Source organism: Elephas maximus, chromosome 2 (assembly GCF_024166365.1).
Source record: "Elephas maximus indicus isolate mEleMax1 chromosome 2, mEleMax1 primary haplotype, whole genome shotgun sequence".
Taxonomy (NCBI): domain Eukaryota; kingdom Metazoa; phylum Chordata; class Mammalia; order Proboscidea; family Elephantidae; genus Elephas; species Elephas maximus.
The window spans coordinates 188,133,634-188,154,648 of NC_064820.1; the positions used below are offsets into that span (position 1 = coordinate 188,133,634).

Genomic DNA, 21,015 nt, shown 5'->3' on the forward strand with positions numbered 1-21,015 from the left:
AGAAATATAACAGCCATTTGATAATCAGTATGAAGTTTAAAGATATCTATATTAAAGATCACCCCATTAAAAAGTTAATTAACCTTCACTCAGAATAATTTTCCAAAATTCATCTACATTGACTGCAAGCAATTTTTCAACTCTTTAATACGCTGAATAATTTGTTTGTTTAACATAATTTAAGAACAGATTCCCATTTTAAATTGTGCCATAAGCTGAATGGGGGAAAAATCTTCAGTATTCCTTAAATTTCAACCTTATTTACCTTCTGGCATCTTCACCCACCCCGTGAGCCCCCACCAATTATTTACCACATTGTGGGTATAAACCAAGGAGCACTGGTGGCATAATGGTTAAACGCTTGGCTGCTAACTAAAAGGCTGGCAGTTCAAACCCACCAGGTGATCCGAGGGAGAAAGGTATGGCAGTTTGCTTTCTTAAAGATTACAGTCTTGGAAACCCTGTGGGGCAGTTCTACTCCGTCGTATTTTGCTATGAATCAGAATCAATTTGATGGCAATGAGTTTGGTTTTGATTTAGTTGAAAAGTTGTCTGTTTGTATTCAGAACCTAAGACGAAATACAAGCATCTTTTAGATCACCTAAACCAAAAACCCGTTGCCGTCAAGTCAATTCCAACTCACAGGGACCCTGTAGGACAGAGTAGAACTGCCCCATCCGGTTTCCAACAAGCTCCTGGTGGATTTGAACTGGCAACCTTTTGGTTAGCATCTGTAGCTTTTAATCATTACGCCACCAGGGTTTCCTTAGATCACCTGGTCATGGCTTTAAGAAGACAGTAGAACTGTGTATAGCAAGAGCGGCAAACTATGGCCATTGGCCATATATGGCTCGTCACCTGTTTTTGTATGGCCCATGAACTAAGAATAGTTTTTACACTTTTAAATGGTCAAAAAGAAATCAAAAGAATATTTTGTAACACCTCAAAATTATATGAAATGCAAATTTCATTGACCATAAATAAAGTTTTATTTGAACACAGCCATGCTCATTTGTTTACATACTGTCTATAGCTGCTTCCAAAGAAAGGTGATCCAATAGAATGCAGAAATCATCAAATAATATCAGACACAAGTAAAATTTTCCCAAAGATAACTCAAAAATGGTTGCAGCAGTACATCAACGGGTAACTGCCAGAAATTCAAGCCAGGTTCAAAAGAGGACGTGGAATGAGGGGTATCATTGCTGATATCAGATGGTTCTTGGCTGAAACCAGAGAATAGCAGAAAGATGTTTACCTGTGTTTTATTGACTATGCTAAGGCATTTGACTGTGTGGATCATAACAAATTATGGATAACATTGTGAAGAAGGGGAATTTCAGAACACTTAATTGTGCTCATGAGGAACCTGTACATAGACCAAAAGGCGGTCGTTCAAACAGAACAAGGGCATACTGTGTGGTTTAAAGTCAGGAAAGGTGTGTGTCAGGGCTGTATCCTTTCTCTATACTTATTTAGTCTGTATGCTGAGCAAATAATCCAAGAAGTTGAACTATGTGAAGAAGAATGCAGCATCAGGATTGGAGGATGATTAGTAACAGCCTGATATATGTGGATGACACAACCTTGCCTGCTAAAAACAAAAAGGACTTGAAGCATTTACTGATGAAGATCAAAGACTACTGCCTTCAGTATGGATTATACCTTAATATAAAGAAAACAAAAATCCTGACAACTGGACTAGTAAGGAACATCATGATAAGGGAAGAAAAGATTGAAGTTGTCAAGGATTTACTTTTACCTGGATTCACAATCAATGCCCATATAAGCAGCAGTCAGGAAATCAAACGACATATTGCATTGGGCAAATCTGCTGCAAAAGACCTCTTTAAAGTGTTAAAAAGCAAAGATGTCACTTTGTGGACTAAGGTGTGCCTGACCCAAACCATGGTATTTTCAGTTGCCTCACATGCATGTGAAAGCTGAACAATGAATAAGGAAGACCAAAGAAGAATTGATGTCTTTCACTTATGGCATTGGTGAAGAATATTGACCATACCATGAACTGCCAGAAGAACAAACAAGTTTGTCTTGGAAGAAGCACAGCCAGAATGTTCCTTAAAAGTGAGGATGGTGAGATTTCATCTCAAGTACTTTGGACATGTTATCAGGAGGAACTAGTCCCTGGAGAAGGATCATGCTTGGTAAAGCAGAGGATTGGCCAAAAAAAAAAAAAAAAAAAAGGAAGACCCTCAACGAGATAGATTGACACAGTGGCTGCAACAACGGGCTCAAACATAGCAATGACTGTAAGGATGATGCAGGGTTGGGCAGTGTTTCATTCTGCTGTACCTAGGGTTGCTGTGAGTCAGAACCCACTGGACAGCACCTAACAACATGGCTGCTTTCATACTACAATAGCAATAAAGACCTTAGGTAGTCTTTTCATGGCTTCACAATGCTGCTGAATGCTTACAAATTGCAGTGATGCAGTTACAACTCCAGAGTGTTTTGTTTGCTGTGCATATACTGCTGCAATGCAACATTTTATTTTTTTTATAACAAGTGCATATTAGTCATGTCAAAAAAAAAAAAGAAAAGTAGACCTCTAATGTGTATGCTTTTAAGACACAGTGGAGTGTGGATTATTCTGTGGAATTAGATGGCAAAGCATTATGTTTATTATGCAGTGACACTATATCTATGCTAAAACAATACACCATAACAGATTAAGCACTTACCAAAATACCCCCAACTCGCAAGAAAACAGTGGCCAGAAAAATTAGAAAGTGTAAAACAGAATATCTCATCATTGTAAATATTTTTCATAAAATAAGAAATTATAATGAGACTGTAACCAAAGCCGAGGACACTGGAAGAGTTGAGGACATTGGAGGTAGCACCAACAGTCAATTTAAAGACAAGGCGAATGACTTCTAGAGGTTTCCTTGGCTCTTGATAAGTTGACGGAGGTTACAATAAAGCTCAGTTGTATTCACTCAAGTAGTCAATGATGTTTGAAGTGAATGAAGAATTAACTTCTGGGAAAAATCTACCTAGAAAAACTACAGGCAAGAATATTTTCAAAGAAATGGAGGAAACACTAATTCAGTACAACCTGGAGTAGAATCTGCTAAGATGTGTTACAAATAAACGTGGTAAAAATATGTGTGGAGCAGAAAAAGGTTTCCTTGGACAAATTTACAAAGCTGTGAAGATGTAAGGTGTTTAAAGCCTACGGCTATTTATTGTAATATTCATCAGCAGATACTCTGTGGAAAATGTTTGAGTCCATCGTGCATTATTAAACAAGTGGTATCAAAGAGGAGAAGCCCTGGTGGTGCAGTGGTTAAGAGTTTGGCTGCTAACCAAAAGGTTGGCAGTTCAAATCCACCAGCTGCTCCTTGGAAACCCTATGGGGCAGTTCTACTCTCAACTGTAGGGTCTCTATGAGTCAGAATCAACTCAACGGCAATTTTTTTTTTTTAATCAAAGGGGAACTTAATTAGCTCTTGTGGACTCTACCATTATGAGTTTTGTGAATTTTGTCAGAATTAGAAGTTGAATATCTTGACTTTTCCTACCACACAGCAGTTCGATGACACAGCAGTTGTAGGCCATCTGTGATTTTTTGAGCTCAGAATTGAGACTGAAATTATTTTTTAATGAGAAGAGCCTTTACTCACTATTATCAACCCTGAATGGCTTTGGGAATGAGCTTTTGCTGCAGACTTGATAATGTTTTTTAATGAACTCAGCCTAAAATTACAAGGCATAGCCGTGCTTATATGAGAAACTTGTACTCCAGTAAAGTCATTTTGATGATAAATAATGGTATTCAAATAAATGTGAAGTTGCTTTATTTACTTCACGTGTTGTCAAAAGTTTAAAAAAAAAAAAATGACTCCATTCCCCTTAAATTTGCAGTGGGTATATTTCCCAAGCTCAAATTACAATTCCAGCAATGTTTTTCAGACCTTGATACAAATGCAAAGGAAATTTTAAAATTTCAACATGCATTTGACTGTGCAATTGAGGAGCTTCCACTGATGCTTCAACTGGAAGTGATTCATCTGCAATGTACTTATATGCTGAAAGATAAATACTCAGAGATTTCATAGAATTCTTGCCTTCCAAGCAATGAAATGGCCAAAATCTTATGCTCATGACTTGGTATCAGTGTTTTGCAGCACCTGTCTGTGTGAAATAACATTTTCAAAGAGGAAATATGTAAAATTTTCTTAGGGATTATCATTAACAGAGATGAATATTTACAATAATTTTGATGACAGGCAACACTGACTTTGAACTCCTTTAAAGTGAAATGTTATCCTCCCCCACCAAAGAGTTTATTCTTCTCATTAGTAGACCTGCATTACAAAAAAATCATACTCAGTTAAAAAAAAAAATCATTACTATATTTTTAATTTCATCAATGAATTAATAATTTCTCTCATGATTTAAATACCTACATAATAGCCTTGATTTTGATTCTTGGCCTGAAAAGACTAAAATATTTACTGTCTGGCCCTCACAGAAAAAACTCTGCTGACCTCTGGTATATAGACTTGATCTGTAAATCTTCTGTGATGGTCAGTTTTACGTGTCAACATAAAAAAATAAATAAATAAATTTTTTAGCTAGGCTATATTCCCTAGTTATTCAGTCCAACACCAATCTGGGTACTGTTGTAGACTTATTTTACAGATGTGATTGAAGTCTATAGTCAGTTGACTTTAAGTAAAAGAGATTATCTTCCATAAGCTGGGTGGGCTTGGTATAGTCGGTTGAAAGGCCTTAAGAACAGAACTGAGGTTTCCCTGAAGAAGAAGGAATTCCACCTGTGGACAGCAGCTGCAACTCCTACCCAACAGTTTCCAACCTGCCCTTCCTGACAGTCCACCCTATGGATTTTGGACTCACCTAGCACAATCACTAAGAAGCCTTGGTGGCGCCATGGTTAAGTGCTCACCTGCTAATGGAAAGCTCCACCGGAGAAAGACCTGGTGATCTGCTCCTGTAATGATTACAGCCTAGAAAACCCTACAGGGCAGTTCTACTCTGTCACATGGGGTTGTTTTATGCATTGAAAATGAACTCCACAGCACCCAACAACAACAATAGCACAATCACATAAGCCAAAAAAAAAAAAAAACCTTAATATATATATATCCTACTGGTTCTGTTTCTCTGTTGGAATCCTGACTAATACAACTCCTATCTATAAAAGACACTACCCGATTTGTGCCGCTAGAAAACTGAAAAGATAAAATAAAATGAATATTTTGCCATGGGTGTCTGTCAGCTGTGATATTGCCTCATTTATCTTATTGACTCTCTAGTGTAAGGCAGAAAGGGGTAGTGAGAGTTATGAAGAAAGAAAGTAAATTAAGGAAGACTTACGTTCAGCCTTATCACTGTGGATCAGAGAGACAGTTTTGTTTCTGGATAGAATCTGTTCCCGGAGTAAAAATGAGATTTTTGAGGGAAATGCCTCCATTAGCCTAACTCTAGACCTCTTTTTCTTGGGTCCCCTGCCCCTGATGTCCTTGGTGAACTAGTGTGTGTGTGCATTTTAAGAGGGGAGTTTCCTGAGCCTTCATCAGATCTTCAAATGGGTGTGTGACACTGAAAGGGTAAAAACCACAAATGACCCGGCCCTCCTCCACTCCCCCCGCCCCTGCCTCACCCCAGGTGGATATTTAACTCTTGTGCACTCAACTACTAACCTAAAGGTTGGCAGTTAGAATCTACCCAGTGGCACTGTGGAAGAAAGGTCTGGCAATCTGCTTTTGTAAAAATCACAGCCAAGAAAACCCTAAGGAGCAGTTCTACTCTGTAACATAAAAAAAAAAAAAAAAAAAAAAATGGGGTCACAAAAGAGTCAGAATAGACTCCAAGGCAATGAGTTTAGTTTGGTTTTTGCTAGTAACTTGCTGCATGCATTATTTTCTCCAATCCTCACAATAACCATGTGAAGTAGGTCCTATTATCCCATTTTACAGATGAGAAATCTGAAACTTAAAAGTACCAAGTAATTTGGCCTGGTTGCTCAGCTGATAAGGAAGCAACAGAGCCTGGCTTTTAAGCCAGATGTGACATCAGAACTCTTGCTGTGGTGGAAGACCTCTGTTCAGTTACTGGGCTCAGGAATCAGGGAAAATTTCTGCACCTGTGGTCACCTGTGTGGCTCCAGGTACCTGTCTGGCCTCTGCGTGCTGCTTGGGGAGGAGACAAGTTGGGATGTCTCCCAGCGTTGCAGGGTGCTTCTAGCCGCTAGTCTTCTAGTGTGCCCCTGCCCAATGGGAGGGAGGAGGAGGGAGCGGGGAGCCCCGGGGAGGGGAGGGCGGGCCTTGAGAGGGAGTTTGAAAAGAGGAAGGAAGTGGGGCCCGGCAGAGCGCCTAGCCACCCCCATTGCCGGCTTCCCCACACGACGACGCCCAGTGCCCGCAGGCCCCCGACCCAACCATGGCCCCCTGGCGCAAAACTGACAAGGAACGGCACGGCGTAGGTAGGTGTGGCGTGGGGTCCGCCGCAGGGAGCAGGGCAGGTGGCAGGAGAGGGGCACCCAGGAAGATGCTGTGGACCGGCGGCGGGGGCATGGGTGCTGACTCAGGGTCCCAGGGCACAGTGGCTCTCTCAGCCTGCTGAAGGCCAGCTAGGCGGGAAAGTGGAGGCAGAGGGAGAGGAAGGTGCGCCCAGCCCACGTCCTCCGCCTCCCGCCCGCCCACTGCCTGTAGCCCTCTCCTTCAATTGTTTTTAGCATTTCAGAGAAATGGGCGAGCTGAGCGCTTGGCAACCTGGCTGTGAGCTCCAGGCTCAGCGCTCCAAGAAGTGAACTCCATCGCCCCTTCTGGAGAGTTGGCCTCCATAGAGGGAGGACCTCTCTCATTCCTGGCTAGGCCTTGTCGGGCCTGACACGCTTCCCCTAGCCCTCTTTAAACCGACACCCATCTGCCGCTTCCCCTGCCTGTTCCTCCTGGGTCAGATGACCTCTGATTTGGCAGAGCATCCAGAGGGCTGTTCAGGCTTGGGGTGTGGGCTGAAGGGCGGAACCTCTCACTCAGCCCTGGGAGCCCCTGAAGATGTAGGCTCCCTGCCAGGCTATCTGGGGATAACCTAGAAGCCAGCCTCTTCAGCTTCAGCCATCTAAGCTCCCAGAGGCCTCTGCCTCAAGCTAAGGGGCGGAAGTGGCCGCTGGGGGAAGGGAGGCTGTCAGGTACTGGGACTCTTTCTACTAAGTGGCATCTGTTGTGCAATCCCCATACGCTCACTGTGGTTTTCAAACTTAAGTGTGAATTTAAACATCACCTTGTAGCTTGGTACACAGGCAGATACCAGGTAGCACCCCCAGAAATGAGGTTTCAGGACGTCAGGGGTTGGTGTACTCAAGCACCAAGAGTGATTGGATGCAGGAGGTCTCAAGACCACTGTTTAGAAATACCACCCTGGAGAGCTCAACATTTATCCATTCATTTACTGGGCACTTGGCACTGTGAGACATTTGATGAATGATCCCCATCCATACAACAAATTGCTCTTGATGTTGTGTGTGGTCCATAAGTCATATGACTGACATTAGCCAAGCAATCTCAGTTTTTCCATCTATTGAATGGGGAGTTTGAGCTAGGCTCACCAAGGACTCCAAACTTAAAAGTTTCTCTAAGTCTGGCTGTTCCAGCAGGGGGGCTCAGTCTAATAATCTTTGCAGGGGAAAAGAGGCTGATAAAATGGGACAGGCCCTTTGTGTGTTTGGCGGGGCAAGTGGGGGGCAGGGGAACAGTGTGGTAGAGAAGGTGAAAGCTGAATGCGAAGGGCATAGCCAGGAAAGAACTAGTAGCATCTTTTGCTTTGAGGGGAGGGTACATTGAAAGGAATGATTAAGCTCAAAGTAAATTGAAGTCACATTTTGGAGGACTGTGAATGTCAGGCTAAGAAGTTGGAGCTTTTTCTATTTAGGCACTGGGAAGCCACAGAGGGTTTCTGAGCAGGGGAGGGGCATGATTAGATTTGTGCTGAAGTCAGTGTGAAGAGGGCTGGGAGCATAGAGGAGAAATGGTGCCTGAGTAGACAGAGGACAAATGTGAAGTCCAAGGTAACTAGAGCAGTTAATGGGGAGGGGGTGGGAGAAGACTGAGTGAGTCAGAACATAGCCCCCACCCACTGTCCCAGGAGCTGCAGTTCACACCCACTGTGAACGTCCTGTGCTATCACAGTAAAGATTCACAGGCTCGGGTATCAGAGTGTCTATTCTTGCATTCCAGCCTCCAACACTTCTCAGCTCTATGACCTTGGGCAACTTACTTACCTCTCCAGGCTTCAGTTATTTTGTCTGTATAATGGGCATGAAAACAGTACCTGCTTCCTAGGATTGTGGGAGGGCTAAATGAATTAATCCATGTAAAGTGCCTAGAATGATGATTGCACAAAGTAATACTCACTAAATGTTATACATCGTTACGTTAGACTTTGCCCCTTCCACGGGGGCACAGTTGAGGGTGTGCTGTCACAGGATGGGATGGGGCTACAGTATGCAGAGGGTTCTTCCCCTCTCTGGCAGAGGAAGTACTACCTGTGTTGACTCAGAGGTTGGGAACTCTGCTAGGCCCCAGCCTCAGAGATTTCTTGATCTGGTGGTCTAACTGGCATTTTTCATGCCTACTTATGACAATTCTAACCTATGGGGGATCAGAAGATCTGTTACCCCTAGGGAGCCAGAAAGCACTTGGTAGGTACCTGTCTGTCAAAGGAATCCCTTTTCCTGTAGATGAATGTCAGAACTAATGGACATTATCTCTACCCTTCATCTGCAGGCTCTGGGTGGATGAAGGGAAAGGCAAGGCTTAGGTAATAGTGTGATGGGAGAGTTGAGTCACCCAATTGAAAGAGCAGTGGCCTGGGAGTAAGGTGGCTGGGTTCTAGCTCTGACACCATCATGATTTGCAAATTGATCTCTGCTCTAGTTTCTCTGACTGTAAGTCCAAGTATTAATACTTTGAAAGCATTCTTTTATGATAATGAGTATGTGAGTTTCCTAAGGGTGACGTGACACATTGCCACAAACTGGGTGGCTTAAAACAACAGAACTGTATTCTCTTACTGTTCAGGAGGCTAGAAGTCCAAAATCAAGGTGTTGGCAGGGACGTGCTTTCTTGGAAGGCTCTAGGGGAGAATTTGTTCCATGCCCTTCATTTGATTTCTGATGCTGCTGGCATTCCTTGGAGTTCCTTGGCTAGTGGATACATCACTCTAACCTTTGCACCTGTCATCACATGGCGTTCTCTGTGTGTGTCTCTGTGTGTCCTCTCCTCTTCTTATAAGGACACCAGGCCTGCCCTAATCCAATATGACCTCATCTTAACTTGTTTGCATCTGCAAAGACCCTGTTTCCAAACAAGGTCATATTCACAGTGGTTAAAAGCTTGGCTGCTAACCAAAAGGTCAGCAGTTCGAATCCACCAGCTGCTCCTTGGAAACCCTGTGGGCAGTTCTACTGTGTCCTATGGGGTTGCTATGAGTTGGAATCGACTCCGTGGCACAGGTTTGGTGGTTAGGACTTCAATATATCTTTTTGGGGGACACAAACTCATCCCACAGCAATGAGTGTGGGGCTTGGAAGAAGACAAAGAGCTAGTGCCATCAAGGAATTAGGAGGATTCTTGAACCTTCTCCAAAATATCCTGTCCTGTTCTGCAAAGACTCAGCTCTGTTTTGCTTTTACCACAGGAGACCTGAGCTTGGCTTTCCCATCACTCTCCTATTTGGAATGGGTAGCATTTAGCCATCCTTCCTGTGATCTAATGGACAAGGGCTGCTGGTGTCTGCTTGTCTGGGGGCTGGATTTACAGGAGTCTGCTTTATTGCCACAACCACTTGCTTTCTTGGTTATCTTGCTCTCTGGTGTGCAGCCAGGATGAGCCTATGTAGATATCTGGCCAGGTTATTTTCCTTCGTTGCTGCACCCTTAACATGTGAGCCACTAGAGTGCCAGAGAGAACCCTCAGACCCTCTGGAAGGGTCTTCCATGGACAGGCAGTGTGCCTACAAAGGAAGAAAAGGTACAGCCTCTGGAATTCTCTGTAAGGTTACAAGCTTGGGCTGCGAAGTCAGAACTGAGCTCAAGTCTAGGTTTGTTTTCTCATCTATAAAAAAGGGGTAATAATAATCCTGATCTCATGAGATTGTTGTGATGACTGAATGGCAATGATGCATGTAGAACACTAAGTACTGTGCCTGATTCAATGACGATTAGTGACTGAGGTCAGGGGACCTACTGAATAGTTGCAGAACCGAGAGACACAAGAGAGAAGATCCAAGTGGCAACACATCCTAATGCCAGCTTCAAGACAGCAATATCTTATAAGTGTGTTATGGTTGGCAAGAGTGATTCTCATGCAGCATCTTTGGCTTCAGAGTATCTTTGTGAGACAATTTATTATTATTTTCTTTGTACAGATGAAGAAGCCAAGGCCCAGAGTTCACATAACTTGGAAGTACTGGAGCTGGGCCTTAAATTCAGCGGACTATAGACCCCAGACCCTTTACATATACCAGGAGGGCATCTGGGAGGGGTAATGTCATGGCTGGAATGCGTGTGGCATATGGATCAAACAATAAATTTTTCAGTTTGGTTTTAGTAGATGTTTGTAGTGAAGAAGAACATTGGGGAGGTAGATTATGGCCAGATTGTGTAGGGCTTTGAATGCTAAGCTAACAAGTTTGGACTTCATTCTGTGAGCATTGGGTAGCTCCTGGAGTTTTTGAACAGAAGTGTGTCCTCTAGGAAGTTAATATAATTAATGGGGGAGGGGGGTGCAGGGATTAAACATAAAAGAAGGGAAATGAGTGACAATTTTACCAGTCTGCTGACTACTTGATTAATTAATCTAGGAGGAGTTCACTTATAATTAACATTACCATATAGCTTTCACTATCTTAACCTTCCCTGTCTAAGAATTTGTCAGTCATGAGAGCTTTCTCTTTGGAGGAAAGAAGGGAAGGGAGAAAAGGAAGAGGTAGAAAGAGAAAGTAATATCAGGATTAAGTTTGGCTGTGGATAACAGAAAATCTCCAAAAATTGGCTTAACCAAACTAGAAGTTTATTTCTCTCTCACATAAAAAGCCCAGAGATGGTAAGTGGAGAGCTAGTAGGGCGGCTCATTCTATCTCCTGCATTGCCATCTTGGCATATGACTTTTACCTCCTGGACCAAGCTGGCTGTTTAAGCTTCAATCATCAGGTCCCCCTTCCAGCTAGCAAGATGGATGAAGGGAACAAGAAGGTCATGACCCTTCCCTTTAAGGACATTTACCCAAAGGCATACCTGGTACTTCCTCTTATATCCTATTGGCTAAAATGTAGCCACATGATCAAACCTAGCTGCAAGGGCAGCTAGGAAATATAGTCTGTAATCTAGCTAGCCATGGATCCAGTTGAAAATTAGGAGTCCTGATCCTAAGGAAGAGAGAAAGGGTATTGGAGATGACATGGAATTTAAGGATCATAAAAGGAGGCAAGGGTACTCTGATAGAGGGTGAGGGTGGAAAAACGATTTGCGTAAGCAGAAATTGTGCCAGCCAGCTGGACTTTTGTCGAAGCTTCAGTTTTGCTACGGAACCTGTTCTCTGTGCAACTTGTCTTCTCTCTATTTATGGTTTTGGGTCTATGTGTAGTGCTGGGATAGTTTTTGTTTTCCCTTAATTTCCCGGGGAAGGATTTATTTGAAAGGCTCTGTAAAAGCAGATAAAGCACATCTTGGTTGAGGAATATGGAGGAATCCATGACCACCTCCACGTGATACTGTTAGATCCCACATCCTTGGACAAAGCTGATTCAGACAGACTGACAGATTTGAAGTGGGCATTGTATGCTTGAGTCCCTTACAGCAGGGGTTCTTGTTAACAAGGAGCAAAATTCAGTCAATTAAAAGGAAGGTGTATGTGTAGGGGGAGGGGGCATATATTTTAAGGGTTAAGGGAATCCCATGAGAACCCACGAACAGCCAGTCCTTGTTCCAAGAAACTATATGTTGCCAGGGGAGTTCTGGGTACCTAGAATCAGTTCCTAGAGAGAGATCTAGAAATGTGTCCACATCCCCTCCAGCCCTAGCTTCTGCAGCTGTGACTTTCAACCAGTGCAGAGGCAGATAGTGTCATGGTGTGGGCAGGAGGACAGGGATGCCAGCCTACTCTGGAAACCTGGGCCTCTCTTCTCATGGCTTCTTTGCTTCACCAAACGTGTGGGCTTTGTTTTCTTTTTTCTCCCTTTGCCAATTCCCTCTGATTCCTCCACTCCCTCGTAACTCTGATATTCCAGTAACCCCATGATGGTGACTCCAGCATACCAGAGCTCCAGCTCTGCCTGGCCTTGCAGTTTAAGCATCTACTGAACCCTCTGTCTGTGTCTGTTTGTTCAAAATCCCAAGAGAGAAGATCCGAGTGCCCCGACTCACCTTTTCAAGAAAAGCCACTCAATTCAGACGTCAATGCCAACCTCTGCTCAGGGTGCTGCCTGTGCCTGGTGCAATAAACCATGGCTATGGAGTGGGCTCCTGTGACTTGCTGCTCATCTATCAGGAGCTGTGGGTGGGCACAGATTCTCTGAGGAGGGGGCATGAGTGGAACATGCATCCCAAATACACTAAGCCCAGAATTCCACCACAGAGAGACCAGTTACACTGTTCTTGTTGCCAAAGTCAACAGTTAAGGGCCAGAGATCATCGTTCACACTCTCAGTTTTTTGCTCATTCATTCATTCATTTTTTTTTTATTTCTTAAATATGCATTGGGCATCTCCTATGTGCCAAGCAGTGTGCTAGACACTGAGATTACTAGAACTAGACTAATATGGTTCCTGCCCTCTTAGAGCTTATAGTTTGTGGGGAAGACAGAAGTTTATAAACAAATAAATATATAATTACAAGTTGTGGTATGTGCTGTCATAATAATTAATGAAATGTGGCTCCATGAATGACAATATTGTGGGGGCGGGGAGTAGTACAGGACATTTAAATTAAATGGTCTGAGAAGCCCTCCAAGAAGTTATGGGGAAAAGAATTCTAACAGAAATGCTTGGAATTATCTTAGTAAATGTATCTTTGTTACAGAGGCAGACCGTGTCTGTGGTTTTGTCCACAGAATTAGTCTGGGGGCAACAAAAACACATGGACTGGAAATCTAATTCCTTCCTACTACCAATTCCTAAGTGTCCGGGTCTCCTACTTTCTGATGCTTCAGCAACTTGGGGGATGTTTAGGAGGACCTGCTGGGCTGGCTGTTTTGAATCCAAGTGTGGAGATTTTCCTAACCCCCTCAGTTTATGGACCCATCATTAGCCAGTGGCCATCCTGCCCCAACCATCATATCTGTGTCTGAATGAGCCCGGATGACAGATTGTGTTTTCTAAGCCTCACTTCCTTCTGACACCAGCATCCTTCTATTGCTGTTGTATTTTGAGATAGGCAATGTAGCCACTGTAATGTTCTGTTAATTTCTGGACCCTTGGATTTGTTTTAGAATGGTCAGTTACACATGGGTGCCACAGTCTGTACTCTGCAACATATGTCCTGCAAATGGGGAATGATAATGGTCATTGCCACCCAATTCCAGAGGAATCTGGGTGGAGACACCACAAATGTTCCCTTTAATAGGCACTTTCCCCCTTCTCCTCACCTCTTTTAATTGGTGTGAATTGAAAAGCAGTCAGCTGAGTTTGTGAGCTGCTTAAGACTCACTCCATTTTTAATTCTCCTTGGAGAAAAGCATCTCTGTCCCTGGCCTCCACCAGGACACTGTCAGCTTCTGCACTGGTTGAAAGTGGCAGAATTTGGGGCTGGAAGAGAATAGGGCCGATGATGTGGGCACATTTCTGGATCCCTCTCTACAAACTGATCTATGGTACTCAGAGCTCCTCACATAGTCCCTTGGAGCAAAACCTAAAATTGGGTGGTGAAGGAGACATACGTGGATAGTGACTGATTGTTTGTGCCCCAGGGCCCAACCCAGGGTCTGGACAATGCAGATGCTTAGCAGACATTTGTGAGGGCAACACAAGGCTGGAGGGATCCTGACTCACACGGTAGGCTGTGGCAGAGTGGCATACCTGCTGCCCACTGAACCCTGAGGTTTTGCCCAGGAAGAAGGATTTTGCCACCTGCCTCAGTGGCAGTGACAGTAAGGGTAAGGGAGTTGTCTTAGGAAAGAATGTGCCAGGTCGAACGGTCAGTGCCAAGGCCCCGAGGAGGAAGCCTCTCTGATGTGTGGGAGGCCAGTGTGGCTGGGGTGGAGTAAAGGGTGAATGTAATAGGAAATGATTCAGCGAGGGGAGATCACATTGAGTAGTGAGTGCCTTGCAGGTATGGCTTTTACTCTGAATGAAAGGCACAATATGGTAGGGTTCTGAGCAGAATTGTTGAATGATCTATCGTATATTTTAAAAGGGTCATTCTAGCAGTCTTATGGCGAGTAGATGCAGGGGAATTAAATGTGGAAGCAGAAAGGCCAGTGAGGCAGCTACTGCAATAAGCCAGGCAACAAATGGCGGTGTCTCCACCAGGGTGGTAGCACAGTGGAGGTGGTGAGGCGTAGTTGGATTCTGGATGTATGTGTTATGTATGGAACAAATGGGATTTTCTTGATGGATTGAACGTCCATGAGAGACAGAGGAGTCAAGGGTTTCTGTCTGGGCATGTGGAACAATGGAGTTGCACGCGGGACTTCCCTAGTTAAGCCCTTTCTCTACGTTGTCATCGACATAGTCCTGATAATAGCGTTGCCTCGTCATTTTACTGCACGGTGCATTTACGAAGTACTTTGTGCTGTTATGTTTAGCCCTCATATCCATCCTGAGAGCTTGGAATTTTTATCTTTATTTCACAGATGAGGAAACTGAGAGCAGAGAGTTGAAGTGACTCTCCCAAGGTCACCCAGCTAGGAAAGAAAAGAGCTGTACCTAGAAGCTAGATGTTCGGAATTTGTTCTGGGGTTTTCCCACTAAACCGTTGCACTGCAGGATTTTCCTGGGTGGCTTTCTTTCTTTTTTTCTTTCCTCCTGTCTGTGACATGGGGTCATACCAGAAGCTGAATTCTAAGTTTTTATGAGGATTAAAAGGAGCCCTGGTAGTGCAGCAGTTAAGCACTCAGCTACTAACTGAAAGGTTGGCAGTTTAAACCCTTTAGCAGCTCCATGAGAGAAAAGACCTGATGACCTGCTCCCATAAAGAGTACAGCCTAGAAACCCTATTGGGTAGTTCTACCCTGTCATATAGGGTTGCTATGAGTCAGAATTGAGTCGGCAGCACACAACAACAACATGAAGATTAAAGGGGATAACGCATTGCAAACACTCGACCATTCATTCGTTCATTCAGCATTCGATCACTAGAGGTTCATTTAGTCTCTGGCATATGCCAAGCACTGACTCTACAATTCTGAATGAAACAGACAAGGACCCTTCAAAGCTTATACTCCAGTGGGGCAGTAGTTGTTAAACATATAACAAGCAAAGGAATAAATATAAATTGTATAAGTGTTCCAAAGCAAAAGACCAAGGTGCAGTTAGTACTAACAGTGGGGTAGAGATGGGGACTGTCTTTAGATGGGATGGTCAGAGAAGTCTTCTCTGAGGAGGTGGCATTTGAGCTAGAGGAAGAGTAGAAACCAAGGAGGTGAGGAGCTGAGAGAGGGAACTGGGTGTGTTGATGGCCCAAGGTGATGAGGAGCCTAGTGGAGCCAGCATAGCACAAGCACTCTCTACATTGGCTATTGTTTATAACACTTATTATTATTGCTAAGGTGGGGTCATAAGGAGCCCTGGTGGTGCAGTGGTTAAGCCCTCGACTGCTAACCAAAAGCTCTGCAGTTTGAATTCACCAGCAGCTCTGTGGGAGAAAAGAACTGGTGATCTGCTTCCATAAAGATTACAAACTAGGGAACTCTTTGGGGCAGTTTTACTCTGTCCTGTATGGTTGATATGAGTTGGAATCCACTCGCCCGACACACAACAACAGTGTACAGCCGTTCATAAGGACCCGGGTATTCAGCCATCTTTCCTATCATCCTCAGAGCCATTAGTGCTTCCGTTTATCAGTTTGAAGCAGCCCTTTGTCCCCCTTTCCTGGCCCCCTGTGCTTGATGTCATTCCTCGTAAGCGTCTTCTCCCCTCCACATAACTGGACCCAGGGCACACCATTTCCCTGCCATCCACAGCACTGCACTCAGGCCTCCCCTAATTTCACAGGGACTTGACTGGGAAATTCATCCAGATACGTGAATGTAACAGGATGGCCCTTACAACCTGCCTCTTTCCCCACATGGGCCACCTGGTCATTTAAGTGACTTTCTGGAGACACTGCCTCCACTTTTGGGTCTCAGTGCTGAGGGAAGAGTGCTGAATTGCCTTGCCTAATGAACATTCAGACCTAGTAGATCGAAGTGACAGCGCTGTGGTGATGAGTAGGGGAGACATTTGGGGCTGGCAGGGCCTCATATCTCCAAATTCCTGTCTGCTGCTGCTTGCCCTATCCACAAATTTCAGCTTTTTTTTTTTTCCTATTTAAAGATAATAATAATAAAAAAAAAACTCAGTATCAAAAAACAGAACAAAACAAAAAACCGTTGCTATCGAGTCGATTCCATCTCACAGCAGCCCTATAAGGACAACCTAATCTGTGGCCCACCTCTCCTCAACATGCATAAAACTACGTACCAAAAGTCTTACCCATTTTATTTAATTTTCCCAACAACCCCCTGAGGTGGACAATATTGATGTTATAGCCCTTTTATAGTTAGAAACCTGGGGTTCAGAGAGTCATTGAAGATCATCACACAGTTGAAAATAATGTTGAAGTAGAGACTTGAACCCGCGGGTGTGGCCCTAGAACCTGTAATCTTTACTACTAACAACAAGGACTCCTCTATACAAAGGTGACTAGTGGCTCCTTGTTACCTGGAGACTAGCCTCCAAACTCTTGAGCCAGCCTTCGTAGACTGTCTTTCTCTGCCTTATTTCCTTCTTTCGCCTGTGTGCCTTTGGGCTTCAGACACATTAAACTTGGTCTTTCCTGCTCATCTCTGTCTCTTTGCTCAGGCTATTTCCCCTCTTGGAATGCTATCACTCTCCCTTCTGCTTCTTCCTAATTTCCACAGGATTCAGTTTTCTCTTCCCTGGACTTCATGGCCTCACTGAAATGCAGCCTGTCTCGGCCAGCTTTCTCACACCTCATCCCTGGAAGAGGCCTCTTCCTGTTCTATTGCAGTCCTCGCTTTTTGCTGTGTCTCTTGGTTGTGTAGCTACATGTCATCTCTCCCACTAGAAGGTGCATTGTCTCAGGGCAACGCCCTGTGGGGGTCAACTTTGAGCCTATCAAGCACCAAATGCAATAGCAGGAATGTAGTAGGTCAGAGAAACTAATATTTATTGTAATATGGGACCCCTTAGGAATCTGATGGAAGCTGTAAATGTTCTACCCACAAAATATGTGCATGTGTGCAGTTTTGCATTGTCATCAAAGCCCGTTCATGAAGTCCAGTTCAGGTCCCTGGTAAAAGGTACTCAGTAACTATTTAGTAACTAATACAACATACATGGCCAAGGCATTCTGCCCAAGGTGTGAATTCTTGGAACCACAAGCTACCAGAGTCAGAAAACTATTTTTTATCATCTATTCAGATCAATGGAAACCCTGGCGGCATAGTGGTTAAGTGCTACGGCTGCTAACCAAAGGGTCGGCAGTTTGAATCCGCCAGGTGCTCCTTGGAAACTCTATGGGGCAGTTCTACTCTGTCCTATAGGGTTGCTATGAGTCAGAATCGACTCGATAGCACTGGGTTTGGTTTTGGTATTCAGATCAATTAAGTTCAGTAAGCCTGTATTAAGTGATGGTCTTGGGCTCGGTATTGGGGCCCAGAACTGGACAAAGACTGTCCTTGCCATTAGGGAGCTGACAATCCAGTAGTTATCTCTCTTTCTGTGCCAGGTGGCAAGGTGAACCACTAGTACTAAGGTCCCCATTTCCCAGGTCAGAGAGTCCACACTCCTTGCTTCCTTTTACTATGGCTCCTGCTATTGCCCCCATCACATTTCATTGCAGTCTTGTGTTTAGTTACCTGGGCTTCTCCCAGAATGTTAATAGCTAGATGGTGAGCCTATGGCTCTCTCTCTCCTCCAGCACAGAATGCCCAGCATGAAGCAGATGCTTAAATAGTATTTGTTGATTGGGTGGAAGTATGGACGGGTGGACAAACAGATGGATAGATTAATGGATGGGCAGAGGGCTAGGTGGGTGGTAGGTAGGAGAGTGGGCAGGGCAGGTGGGTGGGTGGGTAGGTTAGAAATTGTAGGGTTTTTACTTTCTGGTAGCTTCATAGGGAACCCTGGTGGCGTAGTGGTTAAGTGCTACAGCTGCTAACCAAAAGGTCAGGAGTTCAAATCCACCAGGTGCTCTTTGGAAACCCTATGGGGCAGTTCTACTCTGTCCTGTAGGGTCGCTGTGAGTCGGAACCAACTTGACGGCAATGGGTTCAGTTTTTGCTTTTTTTTTTTTGGTGGCTTTATAAGGTACATCTGGGCTGAGCTGCCTCATCTTGCCTTTGTCTCCCCACCTCACCCCCTTCCCTGTCAGAAGGCTAGGCCCTGTGAGAGTAAAGGCAGCAGTAAATGGGATGTTCTTGAACTCTTCTGTAAACACCTGGATCCCTGCAGTTGATCACTGCAGAGTCCCATAGTTCTCTACCCTGGGACTCCATTAAGATAGCCTCTGCCCTGTCCCTTCCTGGGCCTGTGAATACCCCGAGCTAATTTCCCCTCCCTCCTTCCTTCCACCCTCTCACCTCCTCAAGGGTTCTCACTCCAGTTCTTCCCCTTGCTCTTCTGCCCCTCCCTCTCCCTCCAGCCTCACTTCCTTCATGGGGCCTCTGTTGCTTTCTTTCCTCTGAGAGCCTACAGCTGCTGTGACCTGGGTCACACCACCACACAGCTGAGCCCTTCCTTTTCAAGATGGCTTCTTCTTGTGTTCAGTTTGCCTCTTCAACTAGATTTCACAAAAGTTCCAGGAGAGCAGAGGACACCCCGCTCACCCAATTTTCAGTCTTCTGTAGAATCCAACAGAGAGCTAGACATGCTGTGCATTGGAGAGGGTGTTGATTTGGTTGATTTCATTATAAAGCCTCTTTTCCCACTCTATAGTGCAGAAACCCTGGTGGTATACTGGTTAAGAGCTACAGCTACTAACCAAAAGGTCAGCAGTTCAAATCCACCAGGTGCTCCGTAGAAACCGTATGGGGCAGTTCTACTCTGTCCTATAGGGTCGCTATGAGTTGGAATGGACCCAATGGCAATGGGTTTGGTTTTTTTTTTTTTTTTTTGGTTTAGTGCGTGTGAGAGTGTATGAGTGAGTTCGGGGTTGGATTACCTTGCTTACTGGGTAATTTGTCCCTGTCAGGGATTGTAAATTTGAAAAGAGGCTCTTGGCCTGTGAGAAGGTACTGTGGTGTTGGGAGAGGGACAGATGCCAGCCATACCCAGAAACAGAATCTTTGATGTGGTGAAAAAGTGTGAAATTTTCACTACAGATAATATGGTAAGCAAGGCAAGCACCGTCAAACATGTCAGCACCGTGCTCACCTTGCCTGTTGGCTAATCTGCCCCTGAGTGTGTGAGAATGTGTATGTGAGTGTGTGTGCATGTGCCTATAGGCGTACAGAAAAGGGAGATGGAAAGGAGAGAGTGAAATCCCAGCATATATTTTAGATCGGGATTTCTCAGCCTCAGCAGTCTTGACATTTTGGGCTGGATACTTTTTGTTGTGGGACTCTCCTATGCCTTATAGGAAGTTTAGTGGTATCCCTGGCCTCTACCCACTAGATGCCAGTAGTACCCCACGTCCTAAGTTGTGACAATCAAAACTGTCTCCAGACATTGCTAGATTCCCTGGGCCAGGGTGGGGATGCCAAGCTTGCTTCTGGCTGAGGACCACTGTTTTAGAGGACTCATTGGAATTCCAACATTCTTCTTCTTGGCTAGACATGCCATTTTGGCTTGCTAAAAACTGAACAGAGTAATATTCAGATCATGAAGTTGTTTGAGGATCCAATAAGGAACTTAAAGCCCCCGGTGTAAGTGTGGTGCAATGGTATGTGCTCTGGGGCCAGCCTGCTTGGATTAAAATCCTTGCTCATCTACTTCCTAACAGTGTGATCCTGGGCTAATCATCTGGTCTTACACTACCTCAGTTTTCTCATCTGTAAAATAGAGATGATGATAATCGTACCCACCACAGGGACATGGTGCAGATTAAATAGGTTACTGTGTGCAAAGTCCTTGGAATAGCGTCTGGTTCATAGCAAGTATAAAGTTAGCTATTCTTATACTTCCTCTACTCTCTCCGGGTTGTCACAGGAACATCAGCAACCCTCTGCCTGTGTTCTCTTGCCTCATTCACTGCTGAGTTGAACAGGGTTTGAGTTCTGGAGTTGCTCCCGGAAGCTTCTGCTAGGTCACTGCAGTCACTTTCCCTGATGCAAAGTCAAGACGTTGCCATGGTGCTAAGGCTGTGGCTGTCAACACCTTGTCCAGGGACTTCAGGCACACTGCTTGTGCATTTCAATGAGCTGGTGCCACTCGATTCCAAAATGGGCCTGCTGGCTATATCTATTTCCCCCCTGGAGTGGAAGCTCTCCAGACCCTCAGGGACTGGAGCTGTGAGCTGCAGGCAATTACATTTTTTTCTCCATTGTCGTTTTTGTGCCTCTTCTGTGGCCACTTGTCCAAACTCTATTAACACTTGATGTTGGCTGAAGCTTTTGTTTTCAAACATGTCAGTAAATGGCAGGGCCCCAGATGAGGCACGAATCCATCTTGAAGGGTCACAGGGCACTTGATTGCTGCAATCAGAATTGACAGCTCAGCTGGTCAGCATCTCTTGAAGCAATCCCAACAAAGGCAAGAAAGAGCTTAGCCAGAAGTTCGTTCATGTCCTTTTAGTTCAACGAGTATTTATTGAAAGCTCAGGTAGTATTGATTGAGCTTCTGCTGAGGGGTAGGTACTGCTCTTGGCAT

At 44.6% G+C, this 21,015-nt stretch overlaps 1 protein-coding gene across 1 annotated transcript in view; it reads left to right on the forward strand.

The window, feature by feature from the left end:
* Positions 1-6,345: 6,345 nt before the first annotated feature.
* Positions 6,346-21,015, forward strand: part of DOCK2 (dedicator of cytokinesis 2) — a 543,298-nt gene continuing 528,628 nt past the window's right edge. Inside the window, exon 1 of the mRNA XM_049874293.1 lies at positions 6,346-6,472. Within this exon, the coding sequence (XP_049730250.1) occupies positions 6,430-6,472 (43 nt within the window). The 5' untranslated portion in view covers positions 6,346-6,429. The remainder of the gene's footprint in view (positions 6,473-21,015) is intronic.